Here is a 20,712-nt window from a genome sequence, read left to right as displayed (position 1 = left end):
ACACTGTATATTTTTTTAAAATTATTTTTATCATTTGTATATATTTATTTTATTATAAATGCAAAACAACAGAGAAATCAACGTAAGCTTAAATAATAAACCGCAATAGTTGAGACATGATATGGTGAGGAATTACTGTAGTTTCAAATTTTGGCATGAGGGCATTAACTTCATGAGAGGAGGTTATTCAAGTACATCAACCCCAGTATTCAACTGGTACTTATTTTAGCGATCCTGAAAGGATGACAGGCAAAGTCGACCTCAGCAGAATTTGAACTTAGAACATAAAAACAGATGAAATGCCGCTCAGTATTTTGCCCAGCGTGCTTACGTTTCTGCCAGCTCACCACCTTCCTTCAAATTTATATTTACTGCAAGTTTGTTTAAGCTGTGTTAGATTACTTTGTCTCCAGTTATTTCTTCATCTCTGTCTCTCTTCCATTTCAGAGATCCTATACGACGCAGTCCAGTGATCACAGTTAGAAACTCAGCTCTGATTTGCGTCCATGGCGGGATGTTGTATGAACCAGATCTCAATGCTGTAGCCCTTGCCAGTCAGTGGTCTGTACCTATTTCTTATGTGTGTTTAGTTTGTTGATGCAAGCATGCTCCTGTGTGTCTCTTTCTCTCTGTCTATATGTATCTGTTCCTGTATATCTTTCTCCATTTGTATACTTGTATGTATGTATCTCTGTGTGTGTGTTTGTGAGTCTGGCTGTTTGTTCCTTTATGTGTGTGTTTGTATGTGTGTGTATCTGTCTTTGTGTGTGTGTGTGTGTGTCTGTATATATATATATATATATATATATATATATAATATATATATATATATGTGTGTGTGTGTGTTTGTGTGTGTGTCTATGTCCCTATGCTTCTTCCTGCGTGTGTGTGTGTGTATTTATGTCCCTATGTCTGTTCCTCTGTGTGTGTGTCTTAATGTGTGCTCTTATCTTCTTTCTCATATGAATATCCACAAATAGAATAAATTTTTTTTTAAAGAAATTAAGATGTTATGTAATTCATATAATCAACATATGCCACATTGTAAAACAAATCAATTATATCTTGTACTCCCCCCCCACTACTTTCTGTGTCTCCTTTTCTTTACTGCCCCCTCCTTCCCGACTCCATTATATACCTGTCCACCATCTCTTTAACCTTTCTCTTTTCCCTTCCTCCTTGCCAGCACCCTAAACCTTTCTACTCCACCACCACTGCCACCACACTCCTTTACAGCTGTTTCAGGTGTCAGCTGTCCCCATAATTTCTATAATTTTACTGCATTTTACAGGCTGGAGGTAAACATCTCAAAGTTGTCCCATCAACTGCTGCGACCATTACTGACACCAACACCATCATCTCACCCCTATTTCTAACCCTGAACTTACGTTAAAAAATCATTATTTAGTTTGAGGACCCAATGGTCGTGACATTCACAGAAATCTCAAACTTCTTTGATTTGAACCCTTCAGTATTCAGATTATTCTCTCAAATGCAGTGCTTTATATATTCACATTGTTACGAATTAATCCTGCATTCTCTTGTAGCTTTGAGATTTTGACAATGTTAATGTTTATTTTTAGAATGACAATGTAGGGTAGGTGTGAAAGGCCAGATCTGGTTGATTAAACCCTTCAGCATTCAGATTACCTTCTCAAATGCAATGCTTATTTATTTATTCACGTTGTTTTGAATTAATCATGCATTATCTTGTAGCTTTGAGATTTCGATGATGTGATTTTGGTTTTTAGAATGACATTGTAGGGTAGGTGTGAGAGGCCAGGTCTGGCTAGTTAAACCCTTTAGCACTCAGTTTACTCTGTCAAATGTAATGCTTATTTATTCACTTTGATGATGTGATTGTATAATTTTTGGAACAACATTGTAGGGTCAGTATGAGAGGCCAGACCTGGCTGGTTTGAACATAACACAAGTAGAGTATTTGGGCTATACATGGCCCGTTTAGATATTACTCTTTACTCTTTTACTCTTTTACTTGTTTCAGTCATTTGACTGCGGCCATGCTGGAGCACCGTCTTTTAGTCGAGCAAATCGACCCCGGGACTTATTCTTTGTAAGCCCAGTACTTATTCTATCGATCTCTTTTGCCGAACCGCTAAGTGATGGGGACGTAAACACACCAGCATCACTAGGGGGACAAACACAGGCACACAAACACATACACATACACACACATATATATATATTTATACATATATATGACAGGCTTCTTTCAGTTTCCATCTACCAAATCCACTCACAGGGCATTGGTCGGCCCGGGGCTATAGTAGAAGACACTTGCCCAAGATTCCACGCAGTGGGACTGAACCCGGAACCATGTGGTTGGTTAGCAAGCTACTTACCACACAGCCACTCCTGCGCCTATTTAAAGGGTTAAACTTTAGTATGTTGTCTTTTATTGGGGTTAATAATAAATAATATGCAGTGGGGAGAGAGATGAAATAATTGTTTAATATGTGTGTTTTGTGTTGTCATTGTTCAGTATCACCTACCTGTGGCCAGAGGAATGGACTTTCATTGAGGCCAGCTGTACAGTTGATATAGAGATTACTGTCCATAAGGAACCAGCTCAGCCTGATGATGGACAGCCTGTCTTTGTCTGTAAACCTGGTAAGTCTTTTTCCCTCTCTGATTTCTCTCTCTCTCTCTCTCTCACTTTCTCTCTCTCTCTCACCCTCTCTCTTTCTTTCTTTCTTTCTCTGATTTATGTATCTATGTCTCTGACTCTCTTATTTATGTATCAATGGTCTCTCTCTCTCTCTCTCTCTCTCTCTCTATTATCTGTATATCTATGTCTCTTACTCTCTATTATTCATGTATCTGTCTCTTTTACTCTCTCTCACTCTTCTTTAGCTCAGTGAATTCATTCTGGTATCACAGTGTTGTTGGTGCCTATAGCTAAGAGACTTGATTCTTCCCCCTCCTCTCTCTTTCTCTCTTACTGTTGAACTATCTTTTCTCACTTCTCTCTCATTCACTCATTCTCTCTCTCTCTCTCATTCAGTCACTGTTTCTCACACTATCTTTCCTCATTGTTCTTACTCTCACTCAATCATTCACTGTTTTTTCTGTCTTTCTTTCCCTCTTTCTCTCCCTCTCTTGCTCAGTCTCTCTCTTTCTCTCTCTATCTCTCGTCTGTCTCATTTCAGCGGTGTGTCAGGACTGTTTCCTGTCCCGACTACAGCAGGAAGAACAGCAACGCTTTGAGTACACTGGGGCCAAGATCTACGTCCGGAAGGTGTTGAAGGACTGGCAACAGCTGAAAACCACCATGGGTTACACCAACCTCTGTACGACCACCACTCCCAATGCCACACCAACAGTGGCAGCAGCACTAGCAGCAAGATCTGTTGATGATTCCGATCCAAAGGACCTTGACTTTCAGGTAGACTTGTCCCTCTCTGACCTATATCATCATCATCATCATCATTATCATCGTTTAACGTCTGCTTTCCATGCTAGCATGGGTTGGACGATTTTGACTGAGGGCTGGCGAACCAGATGGCTGCACCAGGCACCAATCTTGGTTTGGCAGAGTTTCTACAGCTGGATACCCTTCCTAATGACAACCACTCCACATCCAATATGTAAAATATAAAAGAAAAAAAAGGAACCACGGTGCTACAGTATGTAAGGTGTGATATTTCACCTGCTGTTTATTGAGCAAAAACCACAGCTTTCTCTCACTCTTTCTTCTGTTGGCCTGCTTGCTTAGCCAGGGGGGTCACAGTGATCATGGTGAAATATATATATATATATATATAAAATAAGAAAATGGAGGAATAGATTCCTTTCAATCATCAACTTCCAGATAATACCAATTCATATAATTTATCAACTAATTAATTAAATAGGAACATCCAAATCCAACAGAATAAGACAGAATAAAACAATATACATCAATAAGTAAGATAATACCATAAAAATGATACATATAAAATGGATCTTACAGCTGTTTCAGCCTGTAGATAAGGGTATCTCATTATGCCCATGTTAGTCAGATGTATTGAGGTAATATGCAGTTAAAAGTCAGTTACTTATATATATATATCTCAAGGCCTCGTCAGAGATTATAAAGTACAATTATGAAGATATAAAATGCAAATATAAATATTAAACAAGGTATACATATACAAGAATATTTATATATATATATATATATATATATATACACACATATATATACACATATATATATAAGTCTATATATTATATATATATATATATACACATATATATACACATATATATATAAGTCTATATATATATATATATATATATATATATACACACACATATATATAAGTCTATATATATATAGATGCAGCTGTTGAAAAATTCTGTCTTTAAGGGTCTCCAGAAAGGCTTGGTTGGAGGTCCAACATTCCAAGTACTTTTACAGAGCTAAGAAAAACTTTAGGACTGCTGCAATAAGTGTGTGAATCTGAGAGGAGAATATGTTTAATAAAATCATAATTAACTGATCCTCCTGTATTCTCTTTCGCCCAAACTTTTCAGCACACCCTCACCGAAGGTGCCACACAGTGGGGCTGAACCCAGAACCATGCGGTTGAGAAGCAAACTTCTTTATATGTTTTCTCTTTTTGTATTTTCTCAGGCTGGAGGTAAACGTCTCAAAGTTGCCCCATCAACAGATGTGACCACCACAAGCACCAACACCGCCATCATCACTAATTCTACTGCAAGCAACACTTCAGCTACCACCACGAATAACATTGTTAACAGTATGGGCACCACCACCACCACTACTACCACCACAACAACAACAAATACTACTGCTAACACAAGTACCACTAATACTACTACTGCTACGGCAGCAACAGTGATTACTACTACTACTAGTTCTACTACTACCACTAGTAGTACATCAGTACCAGATGCTTCGTTATCATCATCGTCATCATCATTATCATCGTCTTTGTCTTCATCAGCTTCTTTATCATTATCATCATCATTGCCGGCTGGAGATGGTGCCAAGGTTACGGCATCGGTGGATAATTCTGTCCGACGGAGCCATCGTCATCGCAGAATGCGGGGTGAGAAAGAGGTGGTCGTCTCGTCCACGGACACACTGAGAGACTTGAAGCTTCAGGTAAATGTCTCTGTACTCTTTTATCTCTCTCTCTCTTCCTTTTTTCTCTCTTCTTCCCTCTCCTTTCTTTTTCCTTCTCCCTTTCCCTTTCCCCCTCCCTCCTTGCTCTTTTCCTCACCTTCTCTTTTCCTCTCTCCTTTCTTTTTCCCTCTCACTTTCCCTTTTTTCCTCTCCCTCCTCACTCACTCCGTCTCTCCTTTCCTCTCTCTCGCTCTCCTCCCTCATGCTCTCTCCCCTTTCCTCTCGCTCCTTCCCCCTCACTCTCTCCTTCCCCTGGCTCTCCCTTTTCCCCCTTACTTTCACTCCTTCCCCTCTCCTCTCTCTCCCCCTTCCTTTACTCTTTCCCCTTGCTCTCACTCCCCTTCTCTCTCTCTCCCTCTCTCACACACACACATAGCCACACCTATACTTATACTTATATTAGATCAGTGATTCTCAGCCATTCATTTTTTGTCTATGGATTCCCTTTGATTTCTATTCTACTGAATGTTTAATAATTGAATGCTGTGAGTTAAAATCACCGTTTTTTTAAAAAACTTTTATCTATTTATTAGCAAAGTCTCATATGAAATAATTTTTATGTTTTAATCTTGGAATTAAATGGTTTTTGATTTACTGTCAGGCGACTTTTGGCCACCCTGTATATGTACCTACATAGATCTACTTGTATATGTATTTAAATATTTATATTTGTGTATGTCTATATGTGTATATATACGTCTCTATATCTATGTATGTATATATTTACCATTCTCAGATCATGAAACTGTTTTCTGTGCCTCCGTTTGATCAGAACCTTCATTTCAATGGGACCTGTCTACTGGACGAGACAGCCACCCTAGGTCAACTAAGGATATCACCTGGTTGTTTAATATTTCTCAAGGTTAGTAGTTTCTAATGGCATTTGTGACAGCTGTATTAACCCTTTCATTACCAACCCAGCTGAAACCGCCTCTGGCTCTGTAGTACAAATGTTTTGTTTTCATAAGTTTTTAATAAAAACCTTCCAGCAAACCTTAGTCACAATTTATGTTCTTAACACTAGCTTAATGATAACTAAATTATTTTACTAAATTCTTTGTTAAATTTAAAATTAATTGAAAGAAACCAAGAACATCTCAAAATAAATACGGTAACAAAAGGGTTAATAATGTATTTCAGTGGACCTCATTTACACAAACGATGTAGAAGTTACTATTTTCAGCCTCTAGGAACACTCCTATTAGAGCAATTCGTTTTTGTAAATATTGCCATTTTGAGCCAACTCTACATTGTAAAAAAATTTTCAAATTAAAAAAAAACCAAAAAAAAAAACCACTCATTCACACAGAAATTCTTTCAATGGAGAGAAAATGAAAGCCTCATTCACTGTTCATATACGAGGATGGGTGCTGAAAAATTCCTGGCTTTGTGAATGTTATAAAGCGGTCTGTTGCCAATGTTGTATCTGTCTTTGTACAGTGGTTGTCGCTCTGACAGATATTGTTATATTCCAAAGTTGTTGATAGGATGTTTCTATCTGGCACTATACGACCCCCCCCCCCACCAGTCGTACAGTGTTATTCTCAAAAGATTGGATCGTTATAACTCAGTATCACAGTATAATTACTATATCAGCACAGACACGACTATTAACACAATTGACCTGTACTCACTTCATACTGGCCAACGTCATGTTACTTATAGTGACTGGTTCATTCCACTCGTCATGTAGGAAGAGTGTACCATTATTACTAATTCCCTACAACAGTGAACTGTACAACAGAAAAACCATATTTTATGCTCTATCACGTTATTTCATATTCCCTCAGACACTCCTTTAATTTTTATTAAATATGGTGTTTTATCCACTTTTCAATCCTAACACATTTCTTGTATGAGAAATATGACTCTAAAGTGGGCTACAAGTAAAAAAAAGAAAAAAAGAAAATAATGCTTGTAAACTCTTGTCTGTGGCTGTGTGGTAAGAAGCTTGCTTCCCAACCACATGGTTCCAGGTTCAGTCCCCCTGCATGACACCTTAGGCAAGTGTCTTCTACTGCAGCCTCATGCTGAACAAAGCTTTGTAAATGGATTTGGTTGATAGAAACTGAAAGAAGCCCGTCATTTGATAGGCAATATTGGTGTATTTACGTCCCCGTAACTTAGCAGTTCTGCAAAAAGAGACCGATAGAATAAATACTAGATTTAGAAAGTATAAGTGCTGGGGGTGGTTTCTTTGACTAAAAAGAACTTTGAAGGCAGTGCTCCAGCATGGCTGCAGTCAAATGATAAACAAGTACAAGAATAAAAGAAAATAAACCCTGGTCTAAATACAATAAGACTATTTGAACCATCGACCCCTCCATTTGTTGTCTGTTGCACTAACCACTTAAGCCACCCATTATCCTCCTTTGTTCTACTTTAACCCTTTGTTGTTGTTCCTAGGCTGATGAACCTTCTGAAGACCCCATGGTTGTTGAAGAAATCTTAACAAGTAAGTTTTATTGTCTTATTTAGTTCGTGTCTGTGTGTGTTGGTTTTGGGGTGTTGCTATTTAGTTCCAAATCTTCAGACAATTCTTTTCTTTTTTGTGCCATTTTAATTACGATGAAGAAGATTTTCACCACGATATACAAATCAAAATTCCTGCAGATGCAATAACAATGACCGGTGCAAAAATGCCAGAAGATATAATTTATTAGAAATGAAATTATCAGTAATATTTGAATTTTTTGAAAATGTTTATTGTTTTGTGTTCCAAATTTGTATAACATTTACATGTGTAATATATTTTATTCAGTTTAAAGTTTGATTTATATAGGTATTATCAGAGTAATAGCAACTTTGCTGAAATTTTTTAGGGGTGTACATACTTCTGTGAAATATTGTATATACTTACCAGGCTTTGGTTGACCCATGGCTGTAGTAAAAAAATACTCTCTTAAGGTGTTATGGTTTGCTGTATGATAATAATAATATCATGTATGATACCTGCTGACGTAATATGGTGCATACTATGTTGATATCACTGACCTCTAATTTCTTCATTTCAGCCTCAAACTACGGAGAAGAAGGTTTCAAAGGAACTGGCTTGTTGAGTGGATAGCTCTTGCTGCTGCTGTTATTGGTTAATTCTCCTGCTTTCCCCACAATTCGATTCTATCATTGTATAAACAACAACTTTGGAGACTCCCAAGGCGATGATGGATATATCACAATTCCTTTCACTGCCCCGCTCCGCCCCTTCTTCTGGCACTACCACCACTCTCCATTGTGACATATCTCACCGACCCCCATTCTACCCTGCCGCCCCTTCCACTGGACCTTGTGGCATTACATGGAATCCATTTCAGCAGTCAGTGGAATTTTTCTGGGTTTTTTTTCTTTTTTTTTTTCAATTTACTCAGAACTGCATTATAGCCACTACATCACAAAATCGTTCTATCATAATCACAGCCGCTCTAATAATACATATGTCATTGCTGTTACATATTACATTACACTGCACTACAACCGCAGACGTCACACTCCACTACAAGGACAAGGCACCTCGCCAGACCATGGTACAGTTGGTCACCACCACTATCGCGACCACCACTCTAGAATCCCAATCACTCGATCACACTATGCTTCAAGCTAGCACAACTCGCTGCTAGATACATGCAACCACTTGAACTGATAGTGCAACCAGTTGCGCTAAGCTGCTATGTGACTAAAGACTTACCAAGTAAGCCAGTCCAAATTGTCAGGACCAACCACCACCACCACCACCACCGTCTTGTTCCTACCACAAAGAGCTGTTGAAACTTCTTTCTGCTGTTTCTTTTTGTTTTCCTTTTTTTTTTACCACAGATTCTGTCACTCATATGCAATTGGTGTATGGTTTGTACTCTCTCTCTTACACTCACCACACCACACACTTCACCACACACTTCACCAGTGGGGCTTGGACTGCTTTCCATTTGAAGTTCATAAGTTTGTACTGAGTACACAAACACACACACACACACAGTCGTGTGTGTATACAATGTGTATATTCATATACATACATACATGTATATTCATACGCTTGCATACATATATACATACATGCACACACACACACACATATATATATATATATATATATATATATATATATATATATATATATATATAGTTGTGTGTGTATATATATATATAATATATATATATATATAATTTGAGTGTGTGTATATATATATAGTCGTGTGTGTGTGTATATATATATATATATAGTTGTGTGTGTATATATAATATATATATATATAATAAAACAATACTGGGAGGATAAGAAGACGGAACGAAGCAAAAATTCGAACAGTCGTGTCTGTGTATATATGTATGTATATATATATATATATATATATATATATATATATATTTATACATGTATGTATGTTTAGTTTATTGTCCCACTATAGGTAGAATCAATAACAAGACTGTACTCTGTGTCTCCTAACAGAGAGGGATGATGAGTATTGAGATAAAGAGCTACTGATGATTTCATGCCACGGAGACGACGATTATTTGGCAGATTTATATAATATGTTTTGCGTCTCTGAGCAATTTTTTTCTGGTTCAGTGCACATAATTAGTTTTGTTTGAAAACCAGGATGCTGGTCCATGGGAAAACACGAGAAAAATAAAATGAAAGGTTTGAGCATGGCCATAGCTCATTAGCTGAAACTGGAAAAATCATCAAAAATCATACAAAAAGTGCAACGAGAAGACAAAAGGTGAATAAAATCTGAAAAAGGCGTAGGAGTGGCTGTGTGGTAAGTAGCTTGCTTACCAACCACATGGTCCCGGGTTCAGTCCCACTGCGTGGCACCTTGGGCAAGTGTCTTCTACTATAGCCTTGGGCCGACCAAAGCCTTGTGAGTGGATTTGGTAGACGGAAACTGAAAGAAGCCCGTCATATATATGTATATGTATATATATATATAGATGTGTTCGTGTATGTTTGTGTGTCTGTGTTTGTCCCCCTAGCAATGCTTGACAACCGATGCTGGTGTGTTTACGTCCCCGTAACTTAGCGGTTCGGCAAAAGAGACCGATAGAATAAGTACTAGGCTTACAAAGAATAAGTCCTGGGGGTCGATTTGCTCGACTAAAAGGGTGGTGCTCCAGCATGGCCACAGTCAAACGACTGAAACAAGTAAAAGAGAGAGAGGGTAAGGAAGTGAATCAATAGTTGCGTCCTCTTTGTCCCTAAACTCTCACTGAGCTCTGAGTCCAAAAGATTGCTTGGAATTGTGCTGATCACATTCTATAAACCTGCCGAATTATTGTCTCAGTGGCATGGAACTATCAGCTGTTATTGAAATACTGTTGTAACTTTAAATAATATATATAACTGCGTGCATGTATGTATATATATATATATATATACGTTTATGTATTTGTTTTTGCAAAATTCTTGATGTGAACTCGTGTGTTGAAACAGATATTGTTGCATTTTGGGACGGTCACGTTGCCAGTGTAGCCAATGAGAACACACGCACTGTATATTTGGTGTTCACTTGCTTCAGTTTTATTTCATATGAATTGTATTTGCTTGTATTGTATGGCCGAAATACAAATATACAATTCATATGAAGTAAAGCTGAAGCAAGGGAACACCAAATATACAGTGCGTGTGTTCTCATTTGCTACATTGGCAACATGACCGTCCCAAAATGCAACAATATTAATATATATGTATGTGTGTGTATGTATGTATATATGTATGTATATGTATGTATGTATGTATATATATATATATATATATATATATATATATATATATATATATGTGTATGTATATATGTGTATGTGTATGTATATATGTACGTATATGTATATATATGTATGTATATGTGTATGTATGTGTATATATATGTATGTATACGTGTATGTATGTATATATGTATGTATGAATATATATATATATATATATATATGCGTATGTATGTATATATATGTATGTATATGTGTATATATATATATATGTGTGTTTGTGTGTGTATAATCGTGTGTGTAGCAAGAAAAAGAGAGGTAAAGTTGAGCCTTCTATTGTCTCAATGCTTTTTGCTAAATTGTTGCTATGTGTGTGTGTATGGAACTTACATATAGTATTTTGTCGTGTTCTTTCTTTTAAATTCTTCAACGTTTTGATAGCAAGAATGTAAGAAAAAAGAAAAGAAAAAGAACGAACTGTCCTCCCCCCCACTCCCTTTTCTTCTGCTATCCACTTCATATTGCCATTAAATGGAACTTCTTAAGATTAGATTAGCGTTGGTGGTCAGATATAACAGCATGTGGCAGTGGGCTTGGAGTTGAGGAATGAAATATGCTTCTTTACTAATTTACCAGAGTACTTAATTGATGCATTTATTTCGGAGAGGGTTCTTTACTGGACCATTCCTACCAGAAACAGGGTAATTTCTACCGAACAGGCTACTTTTCTGAGATATTCCATCGAGAAACTCAGTACTTAACTGTACCATATCTACACAGTAAGGTACTTTTCTGGAGTATTCCTACCAGAAACAAGGTCCTCAAATGTTTCATCTCTGCAAGACAGGTTATTCTTTGGGGGTATTCGTACCAGAAATGGGATACTTAACTGGGACCTTCTTATCGGAGACAGGGTACTTAAATGTGTCATCTCTACAAGAAAATGTGATACATGGCCATCTCTGCACCTAGATAGGGGTACTTACTTTGTTGACCCTATCTCTAAATCACTTATTTTTCTGAAAAACCTGTAAATAGTTGTTATTCTGTTTCATCATATCACAGAGATTTCTTTTGTTTTTGTGTATTTCTTGCCTTGTTGTAGCTTTTTCTTTTTTTTCTCACCACAATTTCTCATTATCACTTTTTTTTTAAAGAATTGATTATTTGGATTAAAATAAATTATTTCTATTATTGCAAAGCAGATGGTTGAATAATTAGCTTTTTATTCTTTTTCTCTTGTTCCCGGACTATTTCTTCTCATTTCTTATCTTTTTTTTTATGCCAGACTAGCAGTATCGCCCGGCGTTGCTCGGGTTTGTAAGGGAAATAACTATATAAGCATTTTTAGAGATGTAAAGTATAATAGCCATCTCAATATGGCTAACCACAAAGGATGGGGTGTTACTGTAACTTTTTACGTTCTGAGATTTAATAATAAATTGTTAGAGAGTTACTTCCCTTATATATGCCAAAAATGCATTAAAAATGGGAAAAATTGATGGTAAATTTTCTTTTAAATCGTAGACTCATCGTAGATGCACGCTAATACCCAGAAGGGCTCGATATGAATCACGACTATAAGATACCCGGTTTTGGTTAAACTGCACTGCAAAATGTGGGAGTAGTTAGGAATCTAAATTGTAGGAGACAGACACACAACTTGACTTTTATATATAAAGATTATGAGACTAAAAAATATGATAGAAGGACAGTAACAGGTGTTTTACTTTAGAGAAACATCAGTTTCCTCAGCTGGAGGAGAAGAAGGATGATGATGATGATGATAGTGTGTCAAAGAGTACCCTCAATTAAGAGGTAGGTGGACACAAGAGAAGTGGTGTGGAGGGCATGGGGGATAAGTAAGTAGATGGGAAGGTGAAAGGCAGAGGGAGTAGCAGAAGTAGTAGGTGTGTTATGAGAGGAGTAAGTTCACAGCAGAGATGATGTACAGTGTGTGGGTAATGGGAGGGATGCATAGTGCTATATATATATATAAAATATAATATATATATATATATATATAATCATCCTCATTTAATGTCTGTTTTCCATGCTGGCATGGGTTGGATAGTTTGACTGGAATTGGTATGGCTAGGATCTGTACCAGGTTCCGTGTCTGTTCTGGCATGGTCTCTATGGCTGGGTGTCCTTCCTAACACCAACCACTCCACAGAGTGTATAGGCAAAGTCGACCTCGGCAGAATTTGAACTCGGAACATAAAGACAAATGAAATGCCTTAATAGTAATAGTAATAATAATAATAATAATGATGTTGATAACTGCTTCAAAATTTAGCACAAGGCCAGAAGTTTTAGGGGGAAGTTGACTCCAGCACTTGACTCGTACTTATTTTGTTGACTCCAAAAGGACGAAAGACCATTGGTAGCATTTGAATTCAGAACCTGAAGAGTTGGAAGGAATGCCACCGAGTATTTTCTCTGGTGTAGGCATGCATCTACCAGCTCGCCATATTATTATTATTGATAAATAAGACAAGTTGGCAGAATCGTTAGCATATTGGACAAAATGCTCAATAGCATTTCTTCTGGTTCTTTACGGTTTTGAGTTCAAATGCTGCTGAGAATGACTTTGCCTTTTTTTTAAATCCTTTTGGGGTTGATACAAGTTGAGCATGGGTTGAAGTAATCGACTATCCGCCTCCCTTTAAATTGAAAACCTTATGGCAAAATCTGAAACCTTTATATATTATTACTAGCCGGGCCCGTGCTGTCAAAAATAACAGCTAATTGTAGTATTTTATATATATAAATATGGATGGTAAATCAAATTAATACACTTGTCAGTGTTATCTCGTGGTTGTTTTTTGAGATGTAACATCAACCATCGTTTGTTACTGAAAGAATGCTGGTTCACACATACAAACATTCACATACCTCCCTTTTACATACACACACATATACTCATGCAGAGTTGAAACGCTCCCACTTCCAGTTTGCTACCACCCCTTCCTTCCTTATTCACCTATCACCCCTTCCTTTCTTATTCATATGTTGTGATAGAGAAAAACACAAGAATTTTATCATAGTAGATGATAATTCTAAGGCAGCGAGCTGGCAAAATTGTTAGCGTACCAGGCAAAATGCTTAGTGTCCATCTTCACATTCTGAGTTCAAATTCCACTGAGGTCAACTTTTCCTTTCATCCTTCTGGGATCAATGAAACAACTACCAGTTAAACACAGGGTGGGGTGGGTTGTCAACGTAATCAATTTATCCCCTACTCTTGAAATTGCAGACCTTGTGCCAGAATTTGAACCCATTAATAACGTTAATATCCTAATGTAGGCCCAAGGGCCCCACAATTCAGGAGAGGAGTCGAAGTATATTTGATTATATTTTAACCCTCTCGGAATGCCCAGGCCAATTGATCGACCCAAGTGATACAAGCTGATAGGACTTTGAGGCTAATCCATCAGCCCGATGGAACGAATGTTGTGAATGGTTGGTTTTGAAGTGTTATAGCTAATCAGAGACCTTCTTTCAGTAGATGTATCTCAATAGACAAAACACTGCGTCTCTCAAAAGGGTTTAATAATTTACTTTCTCTCTCTCTCACTACCTTGCATATCTTTACTGCATTGTATGCTATTAGTTGCATCTCACCCTCTGTCTCCCTCTCTATTTTCCTCTCCTTCCTTATCTCTCTTCCCTACATGGCTCTCACTAGAAGCATCATTGGTCGCTTTCTGAGTAAGTAAGAAAAAGATGACCTGCACTTTCCTTGCTTGGACAGACGACTGATGATTGTAAAGTCAGGAAAACCTGAAAACAGTAGAATGCAACCAATTCGGTAAAATAATTTTAAAATAACAAAAACAAAAAGAAAACTCCTTTTGCTCCCTCCACATATGGCCAAGCATGATGACTCGGAGGCAGAAACAAATTTTTTAAAATATATATATGTAACTAATGATGACGACATCAATGAGGATAATTTGTGCCATTTTGCTCTCCACAAATTAAATTTGCAGTTTTGATGGGGGAAGTTGTTAATGAAAAAAGAAAATTTTTCCTCCATGAAGTTTGTGTAAATATTTATGTATGTATAACAGATGTATATATGCATCTACATCAAACTCACAAATATTCGTATAAATATTATATGTATGCTTATATATATATATATTTATATACATGCATATTTATCTATCTATATATATGTATATGCATAGATATGTATATAAATGTGTGTATATATATATAGGTATGTATATAAGTATGTGTATGTATATATATAAAAATGCATGTGTATATATATATAAATGTATATGTGTGTGTGTATATATATATATATTAATGTATATATGTGTGTATGTATATATATATTAATGTATGTGTGTGTGTGTATATATATATATGTGTGTGTATGTCCAGCCCATCCCACTATGGAAAAATGGATGTAAAACAAATGAACTATAATTTGTGTATATATGAGCATATGTGCATACACATACAATCTACATGTAAACTTGTGTGTATATATACATACATACATACATACATATATGTGTGTGTATATGTATATATATAAAGTACATACACTCACCCCCTCCCCCTTACCTATTTAGCTTTTTTTCAATCTTACCCTGTTGTTTCTCTTATTTACCTCCACCCAGGGGTATCAGTTTTAACCAAGGTACAAAAGCAGAAATCTATTATGATTGAATAATAAAGATAAAGTATTTTTCTATTGTTGTTTCTTATTTTCTTTTCTTTCTTGCCACGAATACCATTGTCACCACCACCACCACCATAATCATAATCACCATCATAACCACCACCATCATTATCATTAATTGCCTTCGTCATTACCTCTATCCCCGTCACCATAACGGTGTGTTACATGATTTTTGCCCTTGGACAGCAACTGTTATTTCCAATTTGCTTGCCCCCTAGAAAGTATGAAAAATTGCTATTTCCTTCAAATTTCACTTTTCTTACGTTTATTCAAACTGTAAAGAATGCCTCTCAACACACGGCTTTGATGCTTCTTCACTATTCCTGCTTATCATCAGGGATGCACATAGTGTCGGGTACTAAGGGACGTGCTCAAGTGGTCACTGTCAAGCAACTGACAACCAATCTGTGGTATTGAGCAGAATATTTGCTATAACGATATTTCTGCTTCAGCAACTCGGCACTGGATCTGACTGAAATGTAATGGCGAATCTTCGACATGTCATGTAATGTTATAGGTTGGCCCTGCCCCTCTGGCAAATCTGACATGTCATGTAATGTTATGGGTTGGACCTGCCCCTCTGGCAAATCTGACATGTCATGTAATGTTATGGGTTGGACCTGCCCCTCTGGCAAATCTGACATGTCATGTAATGTTATGGGTTGGACCTGCCCCTCTGGCAAATCTGACATCTCATGTAATGTTATGGATTGGACCTGCCCCACTGGCAAATCTGACATATGTAATGTAATGTTATGGGTTGAGCCTGCCCCTCTGGCAAATCTAACATGCCCATGTAATGTTATGGGTTGTCCCTGCCCCTCTGGCGAATCTGACATGTCATTTAATGTTATGGGTTTACCTGCCCCTCTGGTAAATCTGACATGCGAATCTGAGAATGGAATATGCTGAATAAAATCTTAAGTAACTGATCCACCTATATTTCCTTTTACCCAAAGCCAAGAACTTTTCAGCCCCTCCCCTTGTGTATGTATATATATATATATATATATATATATATATATATATATATATTGGGTTGTCCGGAAAGTTCTTGCCGATTTATAGTAGCTTACCTTTCGACTTATTTTAGAACATGGTTGAGTCCAAAAAATAGGATTTGACTACACCTCCATTTAGAGCACAGTTTAAGCTATCTTTTCGTCGAAGAATGTTTATGTTCCTATAACCTGTGTTAATTCTGTAACCCTTTAAAATGGAAGATAAGAAAGTTCATTTTCGGCACTTGATGCTTTGGGAACCAGACAACAATTGCTGCAGCTTGGCTGGGATGTGTAACCCCACCCTCCGTATTCACCAGATATTGCTCCATCGGATTTCCACTCATTCAGGTCTCTGCAGAATAGTCTTAATGGTAAAAATTTCAATTCCTTGGATGACGTAAAAAGATACCTTGATGAATTCTTTGCCATGAAACCACCTCAATTCTGGGAAGAGGGTATTTTCAAGATAAAGGTAAGATGGAGACGCATTGTGCAACAAAATGGTTCATATTTGGTTGATTGCCAAGTATTTATTGAACTTTTTCTTTCCTTTAAAAATCGGCACAACATTTCCGGAGAACACAATATATTTCATTTTTGGATTTGGTTTGCAAGATTCTTTATGTGAGTTTGTGTGTTGAAGCATATACTGTTGTGTCTGGGGAGAGTCATTCTCTTTTGGTGCCTTGTGGTTTAACACACTCACCGGTGGAGTTTCCACTTATTTTTTTTATTTTTCAATAGTTTTAAGTCTCAAAACTATTGAGAGGGTTGCAGGACGTAGCAGGAATAGGGGGTAAGTGGGTGGAAGTGTTACTGGTGAGTGTGTTGAGTTGTAGGGTACCAGAAGAGAATGACTCTCCCCAGACACAACAGTGTATATATATATATATATATGTAGCAAGAGAGAAAGACAGAACAACTTCCGCCACATTCCAGGAAGAAAAACTAAAAGTAGTTGATAGCTTCCGTTACCTAGGTGACCAAGTCAATGGCGGGTGAGGGTGCGCTGAAAGTGTAGCTGCTAGAATAAGAATAGCCTGGGCAAAGTTGAGAGAGCTCTTACCTCTGCTGGTGACAAAGGGCCTCTCGCTCAGAGTAAAAGGCAGACTGTATGATGCATGTGTACGAACAGCCATGCTACATGGCAGTGAAACATGGGCCATAACTGCTGAGGATATGCGTAAGCTCGCAAGGAATGAAGCCAGTATGATCCGATGGATGTGTATATATATAAGTTCATACTCGACAGAGTGTAAATACCTTGAGAGAAAAGTTGGACCTAAGAAGCATCAGATGTAGTGTGCAAGAGAGACGACTGTGATGGTATGGTCATGTGGCAAGAATGGATGAAGATAGCTGTGTGAAAAAGTGCCAGACCCTAGCGGTTGAGGGAACCTGTGGAAGAGGTAGACCCAGGAAGTCCTGGGATGAAGTGGTGAAGCACGACCTTCAAACATTAGGCCTCACCGAGGCAATGACTAGTGACCGAGACTTTTGGAAATATGCTGTGTAAATATATATATATATATAAGTTCAGCAAAAATTTAGATTCAAATAAATATGGTACTTAATTTAGATGCACCAGAATTTTGTATGGTGTTATCCATAAAAATCCGTGGGGTGATTATAATCAAAATAAGCAACAAGAATGACTCCGGTAATTTGGTACGATTGTTTTGTACTACATCATTTTATTAAATGTTGTAAGTATTACAACAGTACTCGGCATTTTAAATCTGTTGTAATACTTACAACATTTAATAAAATGATGTAGTACGAAACGATCGTACCAAATTAGCGGAGTCATTCTTGTTGATTATTTTGATTTTATATATATATATATATGATCTCATTTTAGCATTTCTTCTTGCTTTCCAACCATGACTGAGCACAACTTTGAACATCCTCTCTTTTCCTAAACAGCAAATAACCCAGGATCAGTGTCAAATCAGTTTTTAAGATTGTGGTATGCAAGGGGGAGGGGATGACTTGACTGCTATTTCTAGCAGGTTGAGACTGCAACACTTATGTAGACCTATACAACCCATGCCAACAGAGAAAAACAAACAATAAAATAACTATTATTTAGTCCATCTACAGAGCAGTCCATTGGCAGAATTGCTTAGAGGGTTGGACAAAATGTCTTGGAGTATTTGTGTCTTGTTGTTCTGAGTTCCAATCTCACTGGGTGAGAATCACAAGTCTGAATAGCAATCCTTATTACATAATGATGTTAATGTATTAATGTAAAGTGCAGGTGAAGGGGGAGATCCAGGAAGACCTGGGATGAGGTACTGAAGGCTGATCTCAAATTGCTGGGCCTTCAGATGGAGATGATAGAGGACTGAGATATGTGGCGCATTGCTTACAAAGAATAAGTCCTGGGGGTTGAATTGTTCAACTAAAAGCGGTGCTCCAGCATGGCCGCAGTCAAAATGACTAAAACAGGTAAAATAATAAAGGAATACAGACATGAAATATCCCAAGATATTTTGCCCATCATTCTACCAATCCACAACAACATTGCAAAAAACATCAAAACATCAATAAAAACAATTCAAACCTCACAAAAGGTGCAAAAGTTTTTTTTTTCTGTTATTTTACTTTTTTTGTCTTTTTTTTTTTAAACAATTTTACAATTCGGCATGACATCAGCTTGTTTTTTGTCAGGTTTTAGGGACTTTCACACATTTTGTTTATTATTGTTATTATCATCATCGTTATTATTATTAACATGTCTTACAATGTCCCCACCTCTTTCGACAGGCTGCATGTAACACTCATAGATAGGATACCTTACTTCCACATTAGTGCAAACAGTAACTTCAGCTGTGGGGGGTTGGAGGTGGAGGTCACAAACAGAAGTGGATGGATACCAGGCAGTGAAGATGAATATCATGCACGCATACATACATTCACTCATACACAGATACACACAAACATAGCATATACATATATATCCCAGCATGGCCACAGCTTTAGGGCAGAAACATACAAAATATATATATATATATATATATTATATTAAATTAGAGATAAAACCACTACTAGGCAAATCATACAATGAAAAACTTAAGCCAATACATAAGATTAATTAATTTATATTATTTAAATATATATCAAAATTATTAAAAAAGATAATTAATATAACACTACAATCGTTTCATGGCTGTTCAATTCTTAAAATTTTCGAGTTACAGTCATTCTTCAGGTGGTTTAAACCTCGCCAAGTTAAATATTTAAACCACCTGAAGAATGACTGTAACTTGAAAATTTTAAGAATTGAACAGCCATGAAACGATTGTAGTGTTATATTAATTATCTTTTTTAATAATTTTGATATATATTTAAATAATATAAATTAATTAATCTTATGTATTGGCTTAAGTTTTTCATTGTATGATTTGCCTAATAGTGGTTTTATCTCTAATTTAATATAATATTTTACTATAAAATTGGATTCAATCTTAAATCTGATTTTTCCCTGTAAGTTTGGATTTATTCCCTAATATTTTATTATATATATACATACATGTACACCCACACATACACATCTATACATGTAGTATATAAATGGTTATATATGTGTGTGTTAGTGTTTTTAATGATTGTTTTTTAAAACCAAACAATGCAAGTTGATGATTAGTCATGTAACGATGATTAGTAATTTTTACTTTGTATTTCACTATTTCAGGGTTAGGAGCTCTCTCTCTCTCTCTCCTTCGGGAAATCTTTGGAGAAATGGCATTGTGAGCTGGCTTGTCTGTTCTGTCGCTGGAAATGGAAATCTCCAGGTCCAAATTCTTGAACGGCTGTCTGTTCTGTAGCATGTGTGTTCAACAACACCATTTTAACTGAAGATTTCCTGACAAAGGGCTCCTAAAACCGAAATATTGAAATACAAGGTAAAAGTACAAACCATTGACTTATATATCTTTTCTTATAACTTGCATTGTTTTGGCTTTTATAAAAAGAAAAAAATTTTTTAATTTAATATGTACATATATGTTCATACATGTGTGGGTATATATATATATATATATATATATATATATATATATATATATATATATAATTTGAGAGAATATTATTCCAAATTTACAGGGAAAAATTCAATTTAGAAATACTAAATCAAATTTCACAAAATA

The 20,712-nt window shown here is 36.5% G+C and overlaps 1 protein-coding gene across 1 annotated transcript in view; it reads left to right on the top strand.

Moving 5' to 3' along the window:
- Positions 1 to 8,703, top strand: part of LOC115224469 (ubiquitin carboxyl-terminal hydrolase 48-like) — a 52,612-nt gene extending 43,909 nt beyond the window's left edge. Inside the window, exons 24-30 of the mRNA XM_029795379.2 lie at positions 448 to 561; positions 2,504 to 2,631; positions 3,171 to 3,406; positions 4,640 to 5,134; positions 5,892 to 6,017; positions 7,562 to 7,610; positions 8,170 to 8,703. Of these exons, the coding sequence (XP_029651239.1) occupies positions 448 to 561; positions 2,504 to 2,631; positions 3,171 to 3,406; positions 4,640 to 5,134; positions 5,892 to 6,017; positions 7,562 to 7,610; positions 8,170 to 8,222 (1,201 nt within the window). The 3' untranslated portion in view covers positions 8,223 to 8,703. The remainder of the gene's footprint in view (positions 1 to 447; positions 562 to 2,503; positions 2,632 to 3,170; positions 3,407 to 4,639; positions 5,135 to 5,891; positions 6,018 to 7,561; positions 7,611 to 8,169) is intronic.
- The last annotated feature ends 12,009 nt before the right edge of the window (positions 8,704 to 20,712 follow it).

This window comes from Octopus sinensis, linkage group LG25 (assembly GCF_006345805.1).
Source record: "Octopus sinensis linkage group LG25, ASM634580v1, whole genome shotgun sequence".
In the NCBI taxonomy this organism is placed as follows: Eukaryota; Metazoa; Mollusca; class Cephalopoda; order Octopoda; family Octopodidae; genus Octopus; species Octopus sinensis.
Note: the sequence above shows the minus strand (reverse complement) of the source record. Positions and strands in the feature narration are given on the sequence as shown.